At 28.1% G+C, this 24,160-nt stretch overlaps 1 protein-coding gene across 1 annotated transcript; it reads right to left on the bottom strand.

Moving 5' to 3' along the window:
• Positions 1–20,220: 20,220 nt before the first annotated feature.
• LOC113380873 (alanine--tRNA ligase-like) lies at positions 20,221–21,706 on the bottom strand. The gene is made up of 3 exons (XM_026619936.1): positions 21,286–21,706; positions 20,904–21,143; positions 20,221–20,795 (listed from the first exon to the last, which is right to left on the bottom strand). The coding sequence occupies exons 1-3, from the start codon at positions 21,704–21,706 to the stop codon at positions 20,221–20,223; spliced, it is 1,236 nt and encodes a 411-aa protein (XP_026475721.1).
• Between the last annotated feature and the right edge of the window lie 2,454 nt (positions 21,707–24,160).

Genomic DNA, 24,160 nt, shown 5'->3' with positions numbered 1-24,160 from the left:
TCTCCAAAAGTAGTAAGCCTTTGGAGACTTTTTATACAGGCTTAAAGCAAGAATTTTGTCATCATCTGTGAATTTTCTTCCTTTCGGCTTTTTAGTATGCTCCCTTAATTGAGACAATATAAAATTTCTAGCTCTTATATTTAATGTTTCCGGAATATTTAAAAACTTTTCAGAACATTTTATACTCTGTTGCAGTTCATCCCTTAAATTATTGCAATGTTTGTTAATCCTTCTTACCTCCTTGAACAAAATCTTTGATATGTCATACATTTTACATGCCTTCGGTGTCAAAGCACTCCTGCGCTTTGTTTGTATGTTTTTTAAAAACTTGCAGCTACCCCCAAGTACCCCTGTTGATCAGAACAACATGTTGTGATATCATATTTGATTGACTAATTATTATTGCTGCAATTATTATTAAAAAAATACCTTTGCGTAAAACTGGTGACAGAATAAGTGACTTAGGCGTTCTGCAAAAATCCTTTTCTAAGTCTTTAGGCCTCCATCTCCTCACTAAGAACATAAATATTTATCAGTAATTTTTTGCATATGGCAACAAAATATTTACAATTCTAATTACTTGGCCTTTTCACTGACGGGGTTGCTAAGTATTCTCTTCTCTCGTATCAGATTGAATCTCCAACCCTCCATCATAATTACTTGTGGAGCCTGCATCAGAAATTTCTCCTAGTGTAACAGGAGAACTATTCCTTAATTCCCGTACAGGAGATATAGACATATCCAACCCCACTTCTATGAAGCTTGAGCACAAATAATTTTATTATATAAATTATTTAAAAAAAAACATACACAAGACACAACTACCTTATTTGAAAAAAGACTAAGCAACTTGTATTTAATTACCTGGGGTAGGATTACTATTCTTTGACAATCTGTACGAGCCTGCTTTTAGGTGACTTTTCCGGATTGACACACCACGTTCTGAAATAATATAAGTTTTTTAAATCTATCCATTATCATTTTTATCTTTTAAATTTTATCATTCTTACGAAATCTTTCTCTATCCATCAAGCAATTTTCAGATATATATGGATCTCCAATGAAGCCTACAAATATCAAGCAAAATACGAATTGAGCTAAATATAAACAATTATTATTATATACATTCCTACATTATGAATATTGTAGGTATGTACAAACCTGGCATATTCAGAGTCGGGAGAGCATTAATTTTAAGACTCCTATTCGAACTTTTAGAAAAGTTTTCTACTCTACAGATATCTGCAAAATGTGCATCGCAAATATATCTGGAGTTACCACAACGCATAGGGGTTAAATCATCCATTAGAGGATTATTAGCCCTTTGAAGCCAAACTGCGAACATCTAACAATAAGATATTTTCATTATATATTTTCATTATATAAATCTAATGTATAATCATACATACCTGATCGTTACTCACAGGAAAAACATGCAATTTAATATTCAATTTAGAATTTAAACAATTTGGTACGTGACACGCCATATTAAACTTATTTATTACACTCACAAAAACAGAATTCAGAACAAAACTCACAAACTAAGGTTAGTACTACTTCGATCAAATACAGTAGGAAATACAGCACGGGTTTTTCCCATCGACACAAGCGAGTCATAGCTCGTGCGTGAGCGATTCGTATTTGAAGTTGAGCACAAGGGCCATCTATAATCTAAGCTTGGAAGTACGCCACGCAAAAACAGTGCAAAGCCTATTTGTACGGAGATAACCCCCCATGCTAGAATCTTTTCAGAGTGTTCAGAACATTTTCAGACTACTTATACTATTTTCAGTCTGTCGACGACATTTTCAGACTGTCGAGAAAAATTTGCAGAGTATTGAGACTATATTCAGATTGTCTACAACATTTTCAGACCATTCATAAAATTTTCAGACTCTATAACATTTTCAGACATTTTAGACTATTTTCATAGTACCTAGACTACTTTTAGGCTACCAAGACTTTTGTTAGACAGTCTACAACATTTTCAGACAATTCATAAAATATTCGGATTACCTAGAACATTTTGAGACTCTTCAGAACATTTTCAGATTCTTTTTAGTCCATTTTCAGACAGCCTAGAAAATTTGCAGAGTATCGTGAATAATTTCTGACTGAGTTCAACATTTGCAGAGTTTCGAGACAGTTTTAGACTGTCTTGAGACATTTGCAGAGTTTCGAGACTATTTACAGACTATCTAGACTATTTACAGCCCGAGCCCATCTAGACAATTTCAGACTACCAACTACTAGAGCAATTTCCAACTATCTTGTCTATTTTCAGGCTATTTATACTATTTTCAAAGTGTCTAGAACATTTGCAGAGTATCAAGACTATTTTTAAACTATCTAGAATTTTTTCAGATTATTTAGACTATTTCTATCCTATCTAGAACGTTTTCAAACATTGTAGTGTACTATTCATAAAATTTCAGACCATCTAGAACATTTTCAGACTCTTAAGACTATTTTCAGACCATCTAGACCAGGCATCGGCAACCTACGGCACGCGTGCCAGGCTTGGCTTGGCACCCGATGGGGTTCTGAATGGCACTCTATAAAGTAATCAGGAAAATCGCAAATATTGAGTGATTTTTAAATGAGAAAAAATGTTTAATTATAATTATTTTTCTAACGTAGCTCGCTAATGTAATTCAACCTACGTTGAAGTACTTAAAGATGAATTTTCCAGAAGATGCAAAGATGTTGAAGCTTATGTGCCTATATTTTGAAGGAATTACAAATAAATCTGGAAGATGACTCTATGAAAAAATCGGCAGCCATATTAAATTGTTGAATGACATTGCCGGAAAAGATTTAATTGTTTAAAGAAAATTGTATGCGCTCTCCTTTCAGCTTTTGGTTCCACATATCTCTGTGAATAAATTTTTCTCACATGAAATATATTTTGAGTTCACAAAGAAATCGTTTAACAACTAAACATTCAGTATCTTGTGTGAAATTAAAAGTTACAAATTATACCCCGGATATTGAAATGTTAAGGAAAAATGTGCAGGCACAAGGATTAAGCTTTCTGACGCTCTAGGCTCTATCTGATCAGGCGCCCTTTTTAATAGACAATTTTTTACTTTTTTAATTAAACTATAATTTTATTCTAAATTACTTAAATACAACTTTTAACTTTGCGTAAAGTACTCGTAAGTTATAGCAATCGCAAAAGATCGAAAATGAAAATTTTTGCATATTTTTACGTTTCAGACATTTCTAAACATTTTGGCATACCTTAAAAAAATTGATGTGTGTGTATGTATGTATGTTTCATTTTCATAGATAAGAAAGTTCTCATTAGTTTTTCGCTAAGACAGGTTTGGAATGCCTGTTTGTACAAAGCCGTTTGGAAAATACAGAACACGAGTGCAAAAATTGCAATTCAGTTTTTGAAAGAACCGAGAGGCTGGTTTCCGAATAATTAAAAAAAAATTTAATTGTACTAAAGGAATGAATAATTACCTAAATTTTTGGGAAGGCAGGTTTAACGGTCGACCAAGCTTTTTTTTGTAATTAGTAAAAGAGAGAAAAAATTCGTCAAAGTTTTACCCCACAATTTTAAGTCGATTTTAAAAATTCAAAAACCATTCGAAAAATATTGGTTGGAAATCGTATTCATTAGTTTTTGGTAAAAACCTGCCGGACTGATTAGGTTTGCGGGACGATTGAACTAGCCGGTTGTTTGAAATTAGCATAAAAAAGCAAAAATATTACATTTTTGGGATAAAGCCAGAAACCGATTTTTAAAACTAAAAAAAGATTTCTGAAAGATATCAATTAAGAGTCAAAATATTTGACAATTTTAAAAATTTATCAAAGTTTGATAAAACTTCATAGTCAAAACTCGTGTTAAAAGACGCTTTTGTGATGTGATAAATCAAAATTCAATTTTCAAAAACGCCTGAACTGATTTCACAAATTAAAAAGACATTGGACTAAACTCGATAAATAGAACCTAGATATTCAAGAATTTCGAGTTTTTTTTTAAATTCTAAAATAATTCGATTATTTGAAAATTTTAGATATTTTAATTTTCTCAAAATTTTGAAACCAGTGGACTTGCCTTTTCGGAAAACTAATCATTTCTTCATATCACTAAAATACCACAAACAAAATATTTTTTTAGTCATTCCAATCGAATGATCTGTACTCTCAAAACCTTCATGACCACTTTGCACCTTCTGCGCTCTGTATCTCCAAAAATGCTAAACCTGCCTGCATAAACAGTACGCGAATATTTTTTGAATCATTCATGGCGATTGATCCTTGCAAAGGACATTTAAACTATCTAAGAAGTAAACTTTGAAAAAATTAAAAATCTTGGTACGGAATGATTCAAAATAATGAAGACAAAATTTGTAATAATTAATGTTTTTATAAAAAATCTAATAATTTGATGTCAATGATCATTTTTTATCATCAAATGACACCGTTTTGGATCACCAAAAACGCTGACCACGCTCTCGCAAAATTTTCGATAGTTCTTATTTCGTCATACAAGTAAAAAGTGTCTTGAATTATTCAAATCGGACGCTTCGTTTTTGAAAAATTGAATCAGCATTTTTTTAACTCTTTGCTCCCTATTCCGAAACTGTCTTTGCAAAAAACTAATCAGCACGTCTTCCCGAATGCCAATTGGCAAAAAATTGTAACCGCATAAACACATAATATGTATACATCCATTTTTTCTAAGGCATGTCAAAATGTTCAGGAGAACTTAAAGCGTAGAGATATATAAACAATTTTATTTACGATTTTTTAGGATTATTATAACTTAGCCTTTCTGAAGTTGATAATATGATACATCAAGAAAATATCAATGCGGCACCCACGAATAATAAATTTGATTAGAAAATGCATTACGTTCTATTCCATCGAAAATGATCTCTAAATTTACAAAAAAAAAAATCTGAATCTATCCTTAAAATGAATTGTCGTGTCATTTCATCGAGTTTAAAATTTTTACATTTTGAAAAATTTGCCGCCCCCTAAATAATGCCGCCCTAGGCCCGGGTCTCACGGGCCTTTGGGGTAATCGGGCACTGTTTATATTAGAAATTCATGTTATTTGTTAATAAATATGTTTAAAAGATAAATTTGGTTATAATTCTTTTCCCCTAGAACCTAACTATATATTTCAAAATTAAGGCGGCACTCTAAAACATATTGGTAGAGTGGCTTGGCACACTACAGTTAAAAGCTTGCCGACCCATGATCTAAAAGATAAAATTGTCATTCATACTCATCAGAAGAGTTAAGTAACTCTAACCAAACGTTGTGACTGTTTTCCTGGTTTAATATTACTATGAGATGATATTTTGCAAGTGTACCTTCAAAAGCCCTCTCGCTAAATCCGGCCCTGGTTTTAAAATGTAAACTCACAAACACACAAACACACACACACACAATTCTACTCTAATATTATGAATTTCCACCTTTTAGCAAGAATAACACACAAACATTTTCGACTCGTCTCGTAACGTTATAGCTAATGTTGTGTACAGGAAAGCTGTTAAGGCGCGAAGCTTAAAAATTACTTCCACGTCTAACAGGTTGTTGTCGATTTAATTATCTAAACACTACACCTTTAAATTTGTTCTATTGTATAATAGAACTCTTAGTGTGATCTGTGATTATTTAAATAAAATGCGACGTTTGATAATTAATATATATTATAAGAAAATATGGTGAATATAATGGCAACAGATAGTTGATGTTTCTATACTGCGCTCTAAACTTATACTAAATAAAAATTATTAAAAATTAGAATTAACAATATTAGCCCCGCCCGTAAGAGGCGGGTTACATTAATTTCTACATATACGGAGGATGATTTCTCGGACTTAATATCTGAGAAGGATGAGTCCTGGAAATTATCTGAAGGCATTTGCAGACTCATAAATAAAATTATCGACGCCGATATAGATAGTCCAGACATATAACTAACATCAAAAAATAAAAAATATCTTATGTTACAAATGCATCTAGCACTTGAACTGTGAATGACATTAGACCACCTAATTTAGACCACCTACATCTTAGTCCGGCGACACTATAGTCTAGACGACGACCCTTATAAAAAAAATAGTTCATGTTACACTCGTAATAATATACTTTATGAATTCTTAACAAAAGCTATATAAGCCATAAGATAGTTTTTCTATCTTATCCTGTTATCGACAGCTATAGCTTTGGGAGGCTGTAATGTAAGTAGAGAATACAATTTTCTATATAAAATATCTATATCGTTCGTTCTTTGTCGGGGTGCATTAAGAAAATCAATTTTAAAGCATCCCTCTCTTCATCGTGTATGTTGTTAAGGATGCGAAAATATACTCTGAAAGGTAACATGATGAATAGTGCGAGCCCTGAGGGTAAAACTACTATATACTGTATAATGACATTATTAATATTTAAGAAATATATTATATGCTATAATATAATATAATTACAATATTGGAAAAGTATTTTAAAAATGAATCTTGTTATCCAATTAAATTTTAAGGTACGCAAACCCGGTTGTTTTTAAAGACCTGTAAGTATGATTTTAGTAAAGTATTCGTCGAGACCTTTCATTTGATACCCCACATGATTTTTTACCATATGACGCCATTTTGTTTTTTTTGACCCACTGTAGTGTATATAGTACAACGCAATGCGAATCTTGCTTGTGCATTTTATATTGCACCTCTTGTAACTTTCAAACCATTCGATCAATCTAAATGATATTTTCGGCAAATTTATCAAACATTGACTAATATACAATATTGCCTAATATTATAACATCCTGAAACAACTCGGTGTACTTTAAACAGAGCTAAGAATTGAATATAAGTGTTCAATTGTAGTTAAATATAAAGTATATGGAACCCCAATGGCTTTTTGAGTTCGTAAGTATGATATTCGTATTGTGCTTGTCGAGACCTTTCATTTGATACCCCACATGCATTTTTACCATATGACGTCATAAAGGATGCTTTAGACCCGCTGTACTGCATATAGTAAGACAATTTGTAGTATAATGCATTTTCTTCTTATTTCTCTGTTACAGTAATTTGAATGAGGTATTTGGCGAAATTGTGCAAAATTACATAACTTATAATAATGTCTAGCATTGTAATGCCCTAGAACAAATTGCTTGAGTGTATAGTTGTTGGAATTATGGCTCAGTTAAAAGTTAAAACAACTGTATCATAGTAAAAACGTTTACCTTTTGTCAAAATTTTTGTTTCGTTGAGGATATCTAATTCTTTCATATAAATTTGATATAATTCACTGACATATTAAAGATTTATTTTGCATTCAATATGTTTGAAAGGTTTTTATTAATCTATTAAACACTGTATCTCTGATAAATTATTTATTGTATAGAGCATTAAATTGAATATGAGTCTGCTTAATTTATTTGTTTACCTTGTGTATATTTAAACTAAGGCTGTGTACTAATTTTGCTTAACCATACAAGAGATCTGTATGCATTTTTCCGCAGAATGATCCATCCTTGCATCACTAGTATCTCCTGGCTTTATTCATTGATACAAGATTATGAAAAACACTAGATAACTTATCACTTCCTCTTTTACTTATTCTAATAAGTCTTTTGAGTTTATATTGTTTAATTATAAGGATGCTTTTTTTTCATGTCAATAAATTTTTTTTAAAAATATTCTACAAATATTTTTTTCCTTTAATTAACCGTTTTTCTAAATGTTAATTACAAAAATTTTATTCTTTATTCCTTTAGATGTTTATTACAAAAATTTTATCCTATAATTTTCCTTTTTTAGATACCGTAGTCGAAAATGCGCGGATCCTTTTAAAGCTCTTATTTAAAGTTTAAATGTGGTTCAAGTTAATAAAATATCTCATAACTAAAAGAAGAATATTAAAATTATTGCTTTCACGAGCAAAAATAAATTTTCTACTTAAATAAAACAATCCAATTCACTTTTAAATTTTTTTAAGCAATAAATATTAAGTTTATGTTTCTCTTGTTATTAAAGACATTTTGATTTTATCTTAAACCAGTTACATGTTTATAAACCACTTTAAAAAATATAAATGTATCAAATTTAAATAAAATAAAACTTTATATTTACTTCTTTAATTTGTATTAAAGTTGTATGTGAGATTTGTGAATGTTTTTGGTTAATTACATAAATTTTGTTTTATGATAAATAGTTAGTCCAAAGAGCGAAAAATTTATTTTAACCCTTATATTACTTAAGAGTTACAAATTATTCATTTATAATAACTTTAAAAAGTAATTCATCTTTTCTTATTTTTTGAGTACTCTTTTACTCAAAATAATTCTACTTTCAAAAAAATGCATTTGGTTGTTATTTAATAAGAAAATCAGGAAATTGAAATCTACTATAAAAGTAAATTGATTGTTTAATTCTAAAAATTTTTTTACCTTCAATGAATCCCCAATTGATTCTTTTTATGAAAATTTATTATCGAGCTATAGAAGGCTTTCATTTTTACAATGAACAACCTGACAATACAAACCCATCTCAAATTATTTACCGTCAGCCTTATAATACCTCATTACTTACCAAATTAAAATCTATCGAAAAACTAGCTGTAAGTGGAATTCTGTCTTAAGGCAATTAGGGCATCGTGCCTTAAGGCAAATTGCTGGAACTTCCCGTACCAAAAATTATTATTTTTTTAAAAACGATTAACATTTTTGAAAAAAAAATTACTTTGGGCAAAAAATTACTTTTTTTTGAAAAAAATTTTTTTTAAAAAAAAAATTTTTTTAAAAAATTTTTTTTTTGTTTTTTTTTTGAAAAAAATTTTTTTCTTTATTTTGACATATTGTGGAAGATCTGAACTTTTTTTCAAAGCAATCGTACTGCTTTAACTGCATAGGGACAAAATATAAAGCGCGTAAGCGCCGCGTCGCTGTCTAACGCATAAGCATTGGTACGGAACCCATAGGAATGTTAACAAAATGTATACATATTGTTAAAATCTCTATAAAATATCTGATAATTTGATGTGCATATCTCTAATGATCATTTTTGACCGCCAAATGGCTCATTTTTTACTTTTTCCTCCATATCTCCGAAACCGCTAGACCTACCTTCATGAAAATTTTATCGATCCTTCATCTTTTCAATACAAGTGAAATGTTTTTTGAATTATTCAAATCGGACGCTCCGTTCTCTTAAAAACTGAGTTACCGTTTTCGGCACTTTTTGCCCCGTATCTTCGGAACGGCTAGACCTGCCTTCGCCAAAAACTAATCAGCACGTCTCCTTATCAATACGAATCGAATGTTTTTTGAATTATTCAAATCGGTTGATCCGTGTTCCCGAAATCGTCGACGAAAATTTGTATCCGCACATACATACACACACGTACATACATACACACACACATACATACATACACACACGCACATACATACATGCATACACACACACACACACACACACACACACTTACATCCATTTTTTCTAAGGTATGCCAAAATGTTCAGAAACCTTTGAAACGTAAAGATATATAAAAATTTTCATTTTCGATTTTTTTGCGATTACTATAACTTGCCCTACGGGAAGTTAACAAAACCGATTAGCGATTAGCCTATGAGGCCTTTGTAGAAATTCATCGCACTAATCCACAACTTGTTCACACATACATTTCAAATACCACTTATAACATTTACCAGGCGTCTAAATATACCGCATTAACATTGTACCAACATTACGTTTGTTTTTTTATAAAAATTTAAATGAATCAATAAAAATTATTCAATTTATTTACCAAAACTATGAGCAATTATTTTTTCAACCTACAAATAATCTTTCCCAACAATCGCTTTATGGTGTGGGTCTGCAATTAAACCACGAATTCATCGATAAGTATGAACAACAATACCATGAAGATTTGAGAAAACAAGAACTCAGTCAGGTTAAAGTCTTTTCAGTCTCTAACACTCAGTTATCCCGTCTATTAAAAAGCCTAATTTACGCGTATTTTGATCTATTTAATTTATATTATTACTATCCCCAAATTTTATTCTCTGAAGAATTGATGGAAAATCCTTGGTTGAAAGAATATTTATTCAAATTTATAGAAACTCATTTGAATTTAACCGCCCCCAAATACTCCATTTTAGTATCATATATTTATCAATCTATAGCCGAGCAAGAATTTAACACCATCGAAGAACTAGTATATTATTGCATCGCAATAATTTATTCTTGCGATATACGAAAACATATTAAAACGCTATCAACGTTAGCAACATTTGAAGAAAATAAACTCGATGTTGATATTTTTATACATATGTCAGTGAAATAAGATATTTGTTAAATTATACATATGTCTCTTTGCGTAAAATGGTATTTTTTAATTTAAATCGATCTAAATTGACATGTTTTCTATGGTTTTTATGTTCCCGCCAAAATAATCAGAACTTGTTTTATGAACCAGAAAATATTAAAACCTTTAAAAGGACATTTATGGAAGTTTACTCAAAAGTATACACTATTGTTAAAACTAATGACGGTTTTACAAATGATTTAGAAAAAGAAATTAAATAATAATTCTAAAATTTTTTCTTTTTTTGGTCACAAAAAATCATGTTACAATATTATAAACATCCTTAAAATTTTTGTTGCAACATCCTTTTTCTATTTTTAAGGCCGTGGTATATTTAGAATCAAGGCGGGAGAGGGAATTTTGGTGGGAAAATTCTTGACACTCATTTTGATAATGACATTCGAAAGATTTAAAGGATTTTAATAATTATAAAAACATAAAGTAAAAAAAGTGATATATTACACTTTAATAGATATCCTAACATGCATCCTGATATGATTTGTAAATTTTTTCAAGACAAATGATGAAAAAAATACTTTATTCTAAAATAATTTATAATTGTAATTTCCGTGTAAACCAGATAAGATGTAATATATTATCTTGAATTTTAATATTAAAATTGAGCACTTCCAACGGGTAAAGTTCATAATTTACTTTGTTCAAAGTTTAAATGTTAACCAAATAAAAAGGTTTACTTAACTCCATAAAATTACAATTATAAACTATACAAGAAATAAAAAAAAATTATATTATTAATCTTATAGTGAAAAAAACTAGAGAACATTCTCACTTTATTCAAAAAGATAGGATCTTTTTTCAAAGATGAAATACCATAAGGGAAGAAAAAAATTTTTGGCATTTATTAGGGCTATAAATGGAAGCACACAGAAGCTTATGATAAAATATCTTAGAAAAAAATAACTTTTTTATCTTTTACAGCTCATTGAAAATTTTATTTTACCTAGTTCAGAGATATATAGCGACAAATTCTCACCTTTTATCAAAGCCTGCAAGGTAAGATAGACTTAAGCGGTCAATAAAGTGCACGGGATGGGTTTTAGCTGTTGAAAGGCTCGTAAGATCTTGAGATATACCTAACTATGTAGAAACATATTTTACCGTATGTTTCCTGTAAAAGATATTTATATTTTATACAGAAAGTATAGTGAAACAGTCTTCGTATGGATTTCTCATTCTCAGGCAACGAAAAAATAGACAGCATAAATCTGCAAAAAATATAACAAGCGATATTACACAATCATAAACAATAAAGATATATATTTTTAATTGCTTGAATGAAATTAAGGATAAAATAGACTCAGCACAAATTTTATAGTATGTTCGTGTTACTACTAAAGATTTTGATTCTTATGCAGACCTCCTGAGATTAGGTACAATTACTGACATAATCGCGATGTCGATATCCTTTAGAAACTTTAAAGATTTATGTGAAAAATCACATAAATTATCACCATCCTAGTTAGTTTTTGCTCTGACGGACAATTTCTATGATAGAAAAAAAGGAAGGTTATATTGCTTTGCTGAAAAAAATATTTTTTTCTGAGAGACCTCTTTATTTTATCATTGTATTTTAATTAACTAAATCTTTGCGCGTAATTTAGCATTCTATAAGTTACATTAAATAGAACTTTTGCGATAGTCAACTTTATCAGTTCAAATGCAATGGGTCATCATATATTTTGACATATGCTCACATAAATGATGAAACATGCAGCGTGGATTCACCATATTACTAAAAAGTTCGTTGACTTTCTACAGGCCAATCTTTGACTAAAATTTTATCTTTACGAAACCAAATCCGAAAATTCAGAACGAACAAGACAAATTATATGGTCTTTCAGAAGAAGCGTTAATTATAAATTTAGCATTTTTGTCAGATATTATAGCCTAACAAAATGTTTTAAATGTTCACCTGCAGAGGTACAAAAAATATTTATAAAATACGATTTAGAGTACAAGTTTTTAAAAAAATTAATAATCTTTGAAACCCCATCCCGCTCAGAAATACCAGTTTGCTATTTTTCTAAGTTCTCGAAAAATTTTATAAAAAATAATTGTAAAAAACTTATTTTTTAAGTCTATAAAGTATTTTAGATTCTTTAATATAAGAATATAACAATAGATTATATGATATTGATAAACACATCCATTTCATTTAGATTATATTTGAGCATTTTCTAAAGATATATTCTAAGTACTGTCACTTTCAAAGTTGAATTAATTGAACTGGTTGAATAAAATCAAATCTTTCTCCAACTCTAAAAAAATCTTATAGGAATTTGAAAAGATCCTGTTAAATATCCACGCCCTTCAAAACAGGCGAGCTGTTTTTTTCCTCTTTTTGTTATTTTTTGTTGCAAAACCATCTTTTTTTATGTCACACCTAAACCAAATCTAAGATCTCAATTTATAAACCTCATTTAGTTGACCAATATTAACTACGCGTTACTAAAATTGAGCATGATATAAATTTGCCTTTAAGCAAAAAGCAAAGTCAAACAAGTCATTAACATGGTAATTAAAATACCCTCAACATGTAAAGTGTTTAAATTTAAAAGATTTAATATCTATGTATTTTAAAAACAAATTTTTTACTTTCATTAAATAAAAAATTTTATTTACATAGCATTGAAAATCCCAATTTTATAAATGATTCAAAAGTCCTTATATAAAAAAAGCTCCATGAGTAAAAAGGTTTTTTTATCTTGTTATAAACAATAACTTAAACAATAGTTTTTATAAAAAATTCTGATCTAATATATCATCATGATTTAAATAAAAAATAAATTTGACCAACAGTTTAGTAACTAATATTTATTTAAATAATAGTATCACAATCATATGGTTGTTATTTGGTTTGAACTCTTGTTTTCAAGATCCATCTTATTTTCTGAAAGAAAATTTTAATAAAAAGACCACTTATTATAGCTTCACTAACTACTTAAAATTTAATTTTTATAACATGTCAGACAACATTTTCCCCCTTTTCCTTAATATAAAACTGCTGCGACATCATTATAATGTATAAATTACTTAATCCTTCTCATATAGGGATATTTCGGCTCGAAGCATAACAATCACATAATGTAGTGTTTATTCTACAAATAATATACATAATTTACATCTATTAAATTATAAGTCTAAAAATTAATTTTTTTATGTGGAGTTAAAAAGAGATCTAGTTTAAAAAATAGAACAAATAAATTTTTTTACCGAGGAAAAAATTACTTTAGACCTGAAATATGATTGTAACAATTTAATTAAATGATTTATGATGATTATTTTTATAATTTTACTATTTAATTAAATTTGAAAAAAAAAATAAAAATGAATCCACAAATATTTTATTTTACTTAAATCCTGGATGCGCAAAAAGAAGCTACTTAGAATGGTATTTTAGTACAATAAATTTTAATATAAGCAGCATAAAAATAGTATTTTATTTTATATATTTTGAACATAAATCAAGTACCAAAATAATGAAAAAAATTAGTTTCTTTATCTCAAATCCTAAGTGCAGAGATATTGTTTTTACCTTAAAGGAGCAAAAAATAAAAATTAACCTTACAGTCAAAATAACTAAGTTTATTAGTTACACATTAACGATGTATGCAATGTGCATAATTAATTTATCAATATTTTTTCATAAAAGATTTCTTTTTAATTCAGTTATTAAAATATGTTAAAATTTATTTTTAAATTAAAATAATTTTTAAATTAAAAATGAAGGAACAAAAAACTGCATTATTCAAAACTTTAAGTAATACTTTAGAAGAAATTTCTCAAACCAAGAAAAGATTAGAAATACAGGAAATATTATCCAATTACCTCAAAACACTAAAAGATTATTCCCCAGAATGGATGATCTCAGCATGTTATTTATGTTTAGGTAGATTTTTACCTGAACATTACAATGTAGAATTAGGTATTGGCGAAACAATTCTAATAAAAGTAATTTCTGAATTTACTAACAGATCTGTTAAATTAATAAAAGAAGAACATAGAAAAACAGGAGATTACGGGGTTATAGCAGCAAAATACAGAGCCAACTAGCTAAGTTTTATTCCAATAAAACCAATGTTGGCCCAACCAAGTAAGAATATTACATCTGCTATGAATAGAATTAAAGGAACTTCTTTTACCTGTGAATACAAGTATGATGGAGAAAGAGCACAAATTCATTAAAAAGGAGAAAATTACAAAATTTATTCAAGGAATTCAGAAGACCTGACTGAAAAATACCCCGATCTATGCGAAAACATAAAAAATATATGTAAAGATGATTGCGACTTTATTTTAGATGGAGAAATAGTAGCTTATGATTTAAAATCTAAAAAAATCCTTTCCTTTCAAACATTAACAACCAGAAAAAGAAAAAATGTTTCGCTTAAAGATATTAAAATAGCTGTGTGTGTTTTTACATTTGATGTTTTATTTTTTAAAGAATACTTAAAAGAAAAAAAGCTAGAAGAAAGAAGAAAAATTTTTACAGAAAATTTTAAAGAAATAGAAGGAAAGTTTATGTTTGTAAAGAAAATAGATTGTAACACTGTCGAAGAGATTGATCCTTTTTTCAATAAATCTATCGTGGATAATTGTGAAGGAATTATGATAAAAAATCTACGAGAGAATTCTGAATATACCCCTTCTAGAAGGTGTTATAATTGGATAAAACTAAAAAAAGATTATCTGACTGGGATGGCTGATTCTTTTGATTTAATTGTATTAGGATGTTATTATGGAAAGGGAAAACGTACTGGTAATTATGGAGGATTTCTAATGGGGTGTTATAATGACGAATTAGGTAAATTTGAAACTGTATGTAAATTAGGAACAGGTTTTAATGACGAAAAACTTTTATCTTTTTACAACAAATTCAGTCAAAAAATCATAGAATCTCCAATAAATTTGATTTTTAAGGAAGGAACACAACCCGATGTGTGGATCGAACCCGAAGAAATATGGGAAGTAGAGGCTGCAGGGCTTTCTTCCTCTCCAGTGTACACCGCTGGAAGCTCATCTCTAGGGAGTGGACTGTCTTTAAGATTTCCTAGATTTATTCGAGAAAGAGAAGATAAAAATGTTGATTCTTCCACAAATTCTTCTCAGATCGTAAAAATGTATTACAACTTAGAAAGAGGAGAGAATTTTGATTCATCAGGTGAATATTAAAGTATTTTTTCTAGTTTTTTTATTGGTTAATTTTTATTTTTAAAAGAAAATATTCTTAATTTATGCAATCCAAAGATGAAAAAATAGTGATTGGAGAGAATACAGATGTAACTGATCAGAAAAGTGGAGAGGTAATGGAGAAAAGTGAAGTAGAAGATGTAATGCCTCAGATCCATGCATGACCCAGGTCATTACAAATACAAACCTAAGTCAAAAATCTGTTCTTTTTTAAAAGAATGTATTTCTTACAAACTCTTGGTTCTTCTTTTTTTACTGTTTTTTGCTTTGTTTTTAGATGACAAAACCATTTCATTTTACACAACAAACATCTTTGACAGGCAAAATTTTGTATATTCTACCTCTTCTCACGAAATATTATTTAACAGAAAAAAAGTTTTATTTTTTGCATTCTGGGCATATTTTTCAACTATAATCTTAGAATCAATAATATTTTTTGTGACAGATATGCTTTATCAAGAAAATATGAAACTCTTTACATTTTATTGACCAACTTAAATACCATTTCTTTTCATTTGGCATTTACAATTGTAATCTTTGTTTCTTTTATGCTTATTAATGACATTAATTTTTACATTTTTGATATTTCATTTTTACAATTAATTTGTGTTATTTTTTTAACTATCCTTCTTTTAGCTTTGCTAAAAATTCTTTTTAAGCAACTGTCAAGTGATTTGATAGATAGAAATTGTATTAACAATATGATAGACTGTATTTTTTTAGAAGGATTTTTAAAAATTCTTAGCGGATTAAACAGAAAATCAAGCAAAAGAAGAGTGTTTAGAAAAATAAATAGCCATCTTGGTTGTTTAAAGAATGATTATGCATATTTTGAAAGTGAAAATATTTCTCATTACACCAAATTAAAATTACACAAATATTTTAGCCAAATTTTTTTTTTACTCTTTAATAGATATTCAAAATAATGACCTTGTTATAAAACATGTTGCTTATAAAACTTTTATTGATTTTTGTCAAAATAATCCTAATTTTGTATTTTTAAGGAGTGAACAATTAGTAGAATTAGGAGAAAATGAGTATGCCAGGTTAGAAGAACCAAATGAGATTATTTTTATAGAAAATGAAGAAAAAATGTCAACCATTTCTGAACCTAATTTTTATAGAGAAGATGAAAATGATGACACAGAGACAGAAGATATGCCAATACAAACAGGTTAGAAATATTAGAAATGTAGCATGTTAAATATCTAGCTAAATACACCCCAGTGCGGCCCATGCTAAGTACACAGTGTCGTGACAAGTAACGGTATGTGTGCACTTGTCACTAGTAGTTGTAGGCGCACCGAGACGCATCGAGGCACACTGAGAGGGTAGTTCGACTGCGTGCGCGAGAACAGGCAAGCACGTCGGTTATAAGAGAAAGAAGATATTGCATGAGCACATAAACACAAATTGCATCATCGCGACGGGGTCATGTCCAAGTATAAGTACAAGTCAGAAAAGAACATGACCACCGAAGACCAAGACGAGATGGGGAAAAGGAACGAACCATCGCAAACAGGGAAGATGGAACGAGATGGGAGAATGTCCACCACCTACCCCCAGAGCAACGAGGGATGGGCTTCGACGGACCTCCAGAGTATAAAACCAGAGCCCCGTTCCAGAATCTGTCTCTTTGCGGATCAGCTCTCAGCGTGCCAATAAGTCAGTACACTCAGTAGGAACACTTATTAAAAGCAACTTGAGAGAGTCTGAACCGACGTTCCAAAGTGGATATAGTACGTTGAGATACACGGAAATAAACACTCGAACGCTTGGTGACTGGCTCAATCTAGAAGCTTGGCTCCGATCCTTCCAGCGATAAGAAGACTTTCTAAAACCTTGCATCTTGTCAGAATTCACTATATTTTGTAAATATCTGTATATATATATTAAAATACAATACCAATACTCTGAAAGCCGTCTCAGTTATTTTACGGTACAAATATATATATATATATATATATATATATATATATATATATACTAACAAAGTCTAATAATCGGGCATAACATCAATAAAAAACTGTTTTTTATTGATGTTATGCCCGATTATTAGACTTTGTTAATACATATGTCAACATCAAATTCAGAATCATACAAAATATATATATATATATATATACTAGCAAAGTACAGAAGTCGTGGCAGAAATTACATAATTCTACTTACATTATTGTTCAATAAAACTATCATTTTTCTGTTTACATCATACAAAAAAATTATATAAAAAAATGCATAGTGCTGACAAGTTAGTTGTATAAATGTTAGCGCCAAATCTCTAGTGCTGTGTACACTTCTCTATATGTAACTAACCAACGTAATATCCACTGATGATGACATTAAATTGAATGTCGAAACGTTTGGAAATAAAGATTATTTTATAAATCTTTGGCTTTTCTTTGTTTGATGTATCGCCCTCAAGAACTCACTCATATATTTCAACATCAAAATTAACTACTAAATCATATATATATATATATATATATATATATATATATATATATATATATATATATCCGATGTCGGAGCACAGAAATGTACGGCGTGATGTTACTTTACAAATTCATAAAAAATCTCATCCAAAAATTTATATATTGTTCAATTTAAAATGACAAGGATTGTTTTTTGTTGCATTGTGAACATTTATAATATGATATAATTAGGATTGTGCATTGTGAACATTTATAATATGCAATAATTAGGATTAATTCAATTACATAGTCCACTGAAGATGACACAAAACAATGTGTCGAAACGTATGGAAAAAATAAAATTGTTTTAAAGTCATACAAATTTTTTAATTGATGTATTGCCCTGAAAACTGAATATCACATATTTCAACATCAAAATTATATAAAAAATTTATATATATATATATATATATATATATATATACCTTTTACAGAAATAATTTTATGTTCTAACCAAGAAGTGATTATCAAAAACATGGATTCATTTTACAAAACTAATTTAAAAAATTTAAGAGTGCCTTAAAGGCATTTTTTTACTTCTTTACCAAGAATTTTCTTTGATAAATTAAGAAAAAGATTTAATTTAACAGAATCAATCAATGTAGAAGATTTTCATCATTTATTAAAATACTTGTACAAGAAAAAATTAAACATACAAAATAATTTTAATGCTAGGTACGCAGTTTTAAAATCATCTCATAATTTCTTAATAATTCTAATACTTGTTTTTTCTTTTCTTTGTTTATACTGTGGATTTAAAGTAGAGGATAAAGCCATTGTTTCATTTTTATACACATTTTTCTCATTAGCCTCTCTTTTACAATGCTTTGCCACTGAATTATTTGAGTCAGTTTTAAATATCATTTTCATACATCCTTATGACGTAGGTGACTTAATAAGTGTAAATATAAACAAAAAAGATATAATTTGTACAGTAAAACAAATTAATGCACTTACCACAACACTTACTACCTTTGATAATAAAATAATATATTTTTATAATACATTGCTAAAAGAACAAGTAATATTAAATTATCACAAATCTAATTACATTTCTACAGTGATTATTTTAAGGTTAGAAAGACGTTTTGATTTTTATAAATTAGAAAAATTAAAACAAGAATTTAGTAATTTTTTACATGACCATAAATCAGAAGGATATGACAGTTCAGTGACTATTGGTATACGTGATTATGAAAAATAGGACAAAGCAGTAATAAAATTGTTTTATAAGATTAATAATAATAGTTTAAGTTATTTTAGATTACAAGAATTAAGATCACAAGCATTAGAACAAGTAATATTATTGTTACAAGATAAAGGATTAGAATATAATAAGAGAGAATTAACCATTAATTTTCAAAGAGTAATGAATAACATAATTTAATTAATAAAATTAAACATAAAAGTATAAAAAAAATATTACTTTTACTATTATTTTTATTTTACATTACAAATTAATTAAGTAATTTAATTATCTTTTTTGTTAATCCATTCATTAAAATCAGTTAAGTTTGTAATACAATACCCAATAAAACAATCATTTACTTCTTTAAAGAATACTTCATCACAAATATTTCTTAATTCATTACAATCAAACTTATACCCATGAAAGAATACTTTACTACCATCATAATAATAAACCAATCCTTTAATATTATACTTCTTATAAAGTTGTATTAATTTACTCAAATGTTTCTGAGAATCTTTTTGTAAATTTGATTTACTTTCGTAAAAGAATGATTTATTATTTGGTAAAACAGAATGACTTATCAGAACTAATTTTCTTTAGTTAATTCTTGTTTAAATTTACTTAATTCACTTTTAATTTTAATTTTTTCTTCTTTTTCTTTCTCTTTTCTTTGTAAAAGTGAAAAATCTTTTAAAGCTTCTTCTCCTGTCTTAGCTACTATTCTTCTTGTATTGGTAGAAATACTACCTTCATAAAATATTTTAAACACTTCTATTTCTTCAGTATTAGACACATGAGTACCGCCACACAATTCTTGAATATTGTTTATACAAACATTTCTTACTTTGGAAGGATATTGTTCTCCTTCCAAGGTAATAATTTCTTCTTTATTTATTTCTGAAAAATTAATTTGATAAGTGATAACCTCTTTTTTAGCTTTGATTACTGAGTGAGTTAACACTTTTTTCTAAATTATTTATCTCTTCATCTGACAAACTTCTATTTAAATTCAAAATCAAATCTTAGTTTGTCATCACTTACTAAACTTCCTTTCTGTTTAATTGCATTACAAATATTCGTTCTTAAGAAGTAATTTAGTAAATGAGTGGCTGTGTGATTCTTTTTTATTTTTTCTCTTCTTTCTGTGTTGTAAGGTAATATTCCTTTATTAGATATGTTGCCTGTAAGGTTACCAAAATGAACCACTGTTTTGTTAATTAATTTTGTGTTAGTTACTTCAAATACACCTATTTCCTTTTCATTTTTATTTGTGTCATATTCATTTAACAAAGAAGAATCTTCTAAAAATATAATTGTACCAGTGTCTCCTACCTGTCCTCCTAATTCAGCATAAAAACAAGTTTTATCAAAAACACACATACCTTCTGAATAATAAAGTAATTTAGCTTTGATTTTATTTGTAGTATATTTAAAACTGACATCCATCAAAAATTCTTGCGGCAAAATAATTTCTTTAGTTGATTTACTTCTCTCTTTAGCCAATTCTTTTTCTTTCTCAAACTCTTCCTCATTAATTATTAACCCATTCTCTTGTGCTAAGATTCTTGCTAGATCTAAAGGAAACCCATAAGTATCGTAAAGAATAAATGCATCTTTGCCTGAAATTTCTTTTTTATTTTTTATTTCTTCGTTTTGGATCATTTTATAAAACAATTGTGTGCCTCTTTTTAAAGTTTTGCTAAACAAAATTTCTTCCTCTTTTACTTTTGTAACATGAATCTTTAAATCTAACAAATTTCCTGCCAAGCTAACAAGCTCACACAAAAAATTCTCTTTTAAATTCAAAACCTCTGTAGCAAACCTTAACGCTCTTCTTGTAATACGTCTTAAAACATAACCTCTTCCTTCGTTAGAATAATTTACTTTATCGTGTAAACATACTGCTATCGTCCTAGAATGATCTGCGTGTCAGTTTGGTTTGGTTTAAAGTATCTTTGTATTCAATGTTAATATGTGATTCTATTAGTTTAAAGAGTGGTGTAAACAAATCTGTTAAGTAATTTGAGTTAACTTCGTTAACAATAGAAAGCAATCTTTCAAAACCAATTCCTGTGTCCACGCACTGTTTGTTCAATTTTAAAAATGAATTTTTGGTTCTGTTATATTCCATAAAAACAACATTCCAGATCTCTAAAACATTTGGATCATCTTTATTTACCAACTGACTGGCATCTCTATTACCAATCTTGTCGTAATGAATCTCAGTGCATGGACCGCATGGCCCTGTTTCTGCCATCTCCCAAAAATTATCTCTAAAACTTCCTTTGATTATTTTTGTAGTTGGCAAATATTTTTGCCAAATACAAAATGTTTCTTTGTCTTCTGGTAGGTCAACTTTGTTATCCGAAAAATAAGTAACATAAATCTGATCTTTGTTAAGTTTTAAAACATTTACTAAGAAATCGTATGCAAAGAAAATAGCTTCTTCCTTGAAATAATCACCAAACGACCAATTACCTAACATTTCAAAAAAAGTGTGATGATAAGTGTCCTTGCCAACATCTTCCAAGTCATTGTGTTTGCCACCTGCCCTGATACACCTTTGTGATGAGGTAGCTTTTTTTAGGTTGAAAAAGTCGTTCTCAATTCCGAGCAAATTGTTTTTAAATTAGACCATGCCACTGTTTACGAATAAGAGAGATGGGTCATCGTTAAATGGAACGGCTGATGAGGATGGCACTTCTGTGTGATTTTTATCTGTGAAGTATTTTATAAATTTTGATTTTAGTTCTTTTGAGTTTAGTTTTAGTGGCATGGGTGAAGTATTTTTTTATAAAATTAATATTGTGATAAAAAAATTTTTTTAAATATTAAATTATTTAATTTCATTATTTTATTTTTTTAAATATTATTTTAGCTTTTTTTAAATATTATTTTATTTTTTTAAATATTATTTTATTCTTTTTAAATATAAAATTATCCTTTTTTAAATATTATTTTATTTTATTTAAATATTATTTTATTATTTTATTTATCTCTTAAAAGTTTAATTCTTTAATTTTATTTTTTTAATAATATTATAAAATATTAAATGTTTTTTAATAAATTATACATTTACTCAACAACATTTGACTTTTCTCCACAGTCTAACATACCACTTTACTGATTTATTAGCATTAGACTCATAAACAATACTTGATAATAGATTGATAGTATAAACAGAATCGCACATCCTAGGGACAATGATAATCTGTTCTGAAGGATCATTAAAAGAAGATTCTGGTTGGTTATCACTAATGACACTGCTAAAATACTTGTATTTGTTCCTCTTTTTCTCTCTTTTGTCAATTATCTTCAAAAATTTTGCTCTGAACTCTCTCCTTTTGTTATTCTGGTATTCATTTGGCAGTAATTGCTTTTTTAGCTTTGGGTTTGTTAGTTTATGATTTATGCATAGGAGCGGTTTTTTCTTTTTGGCTGACATGGGTGAATGGTGAATGAATTTTTCTTTTATTTTTATTGGTAGAATCATTTTTTGATTTTTTATTTTGTAGATAGATTTGTTTAATAAAATATAAAATAAAATAAATTAATTTATTTTTGAGTGAATCTTTCTTAATGATTAATTTATTTAAATAAAGGATTTCTCCTTTTTATTTTTATAAAAATATTATAATTTTATTGGTTATTTTTTAAAATATTATTAATTTTTATTACAAAATAATATAAATTATTTTATGAGTGAATATTTATAAATTTATGAGAAAAGGAATTCTTTTGTGTATTTAATTTAAATTTTAAAATCAAAATATTTTTTATATAGTCATATCCTCGTGGTCTCATACCTGAAGTCAGGTACTTCTGAACTAACGAAGATACTGTTTTAAGACTTTGTTTTTTATTTCTTTGAAAATTATTTTTCTTATTTAAAAATGAGGGCATAGTAATTTATTTAATCTGTTTAAATAATAGTAATTTATTTAATCTGTTTAAATACTTTTATTCAGCCAATCATTTCTTCTTTCTGATTTAGTGTGTGGTATATTACCACATATATGAACATTACCTTTTTAAAAACAAATCTATTAAAGTATATGAAAAAATTATTTTAAATTTAGTATTTTGATCAAAAAAATTCTAATTAATTACTAAAAAAAGATTATTCTTTTTATTGTGAATTTTTATTTTTTATTATTTAATCAAATTATAAAATAAAAAATTATTATTGTGATATCAAGCAAACAAAGATAAAGGTACCGATTCTGCCGCAATGTTATGATAAGGTCATGTTATGAAGAATTTTCAATAGTAATATAGACAAAAGTTATGCGGTTGGTGTTCAGTCAGGCGAATTTCTCAGGTTTTCTCATACAAAACATAACCTAAAAGCCGCACAAATGTCAAAAAAACGATGTTAGATAAGTGTGTGTTTCTGATTCCTCTTAGATAACATACAAGTGACGTTGCAGTTTATGCTTAAAACGCCGGAATGAACAGCAAATACATGATATTTTGACAGCATTCAGTATGATTCATTCGCATAATGTATGGAGGTCGGAGCGTAACATAGCTATGCCGTAACATTTCTCTGTTATGCGCAGAATCGGTCCAAAAGTATTACTTTATAAAATGGATCATCCAACATTAAATTATTATATCAGTTAGAAATTGTGGGTTATTGATCCATCCTTGATGGATTACTTTATTTTTAAAGAAGTATTCAATAAAGTTTTGTTTTGATAATTTATTTAAGTATAAAATATTCTCATTAACTTCTTTTTTCCTATAATTTCTCATGTTTACTTTTCTAGGGTTAAAAAATAAATAAAGTTATAAATAAATATAAATTATCATTTTTGTTTTAACAGTTAGGTTAATTTGCCTTGAAGGCGAAATACAACATAATAACAATATTAATATAATTAAATAGTCGTGTATAAATTTATTTTGATGCTTTTTTATAAAATTTCTTTCAAAT

This window comes from Ctenocephalides felis, unplaced genomic scaffold (assembly GCF_003426905.1).
Source record: "Ctenocephalides felis isolate EL2017-DRISC unplaced genomic scaffold, ASM342690v1 CF-g0.4_SCAFFOLD_02437, whole genome shotgun sequence".
Classification (NCBI taxonomy): domain Eukaryota; kingdom Metazoa; phylum Arthropoda; class Insecta; order Siphonaptera; family Pulicidae; genus Ctenocephalides; species Ctenocephalides felis.
The sequence above is the reverse complement of the archived record's forward strand: the minus strand, read 5'-3'. Positions and strand labels throughout refer to the sequence as shown.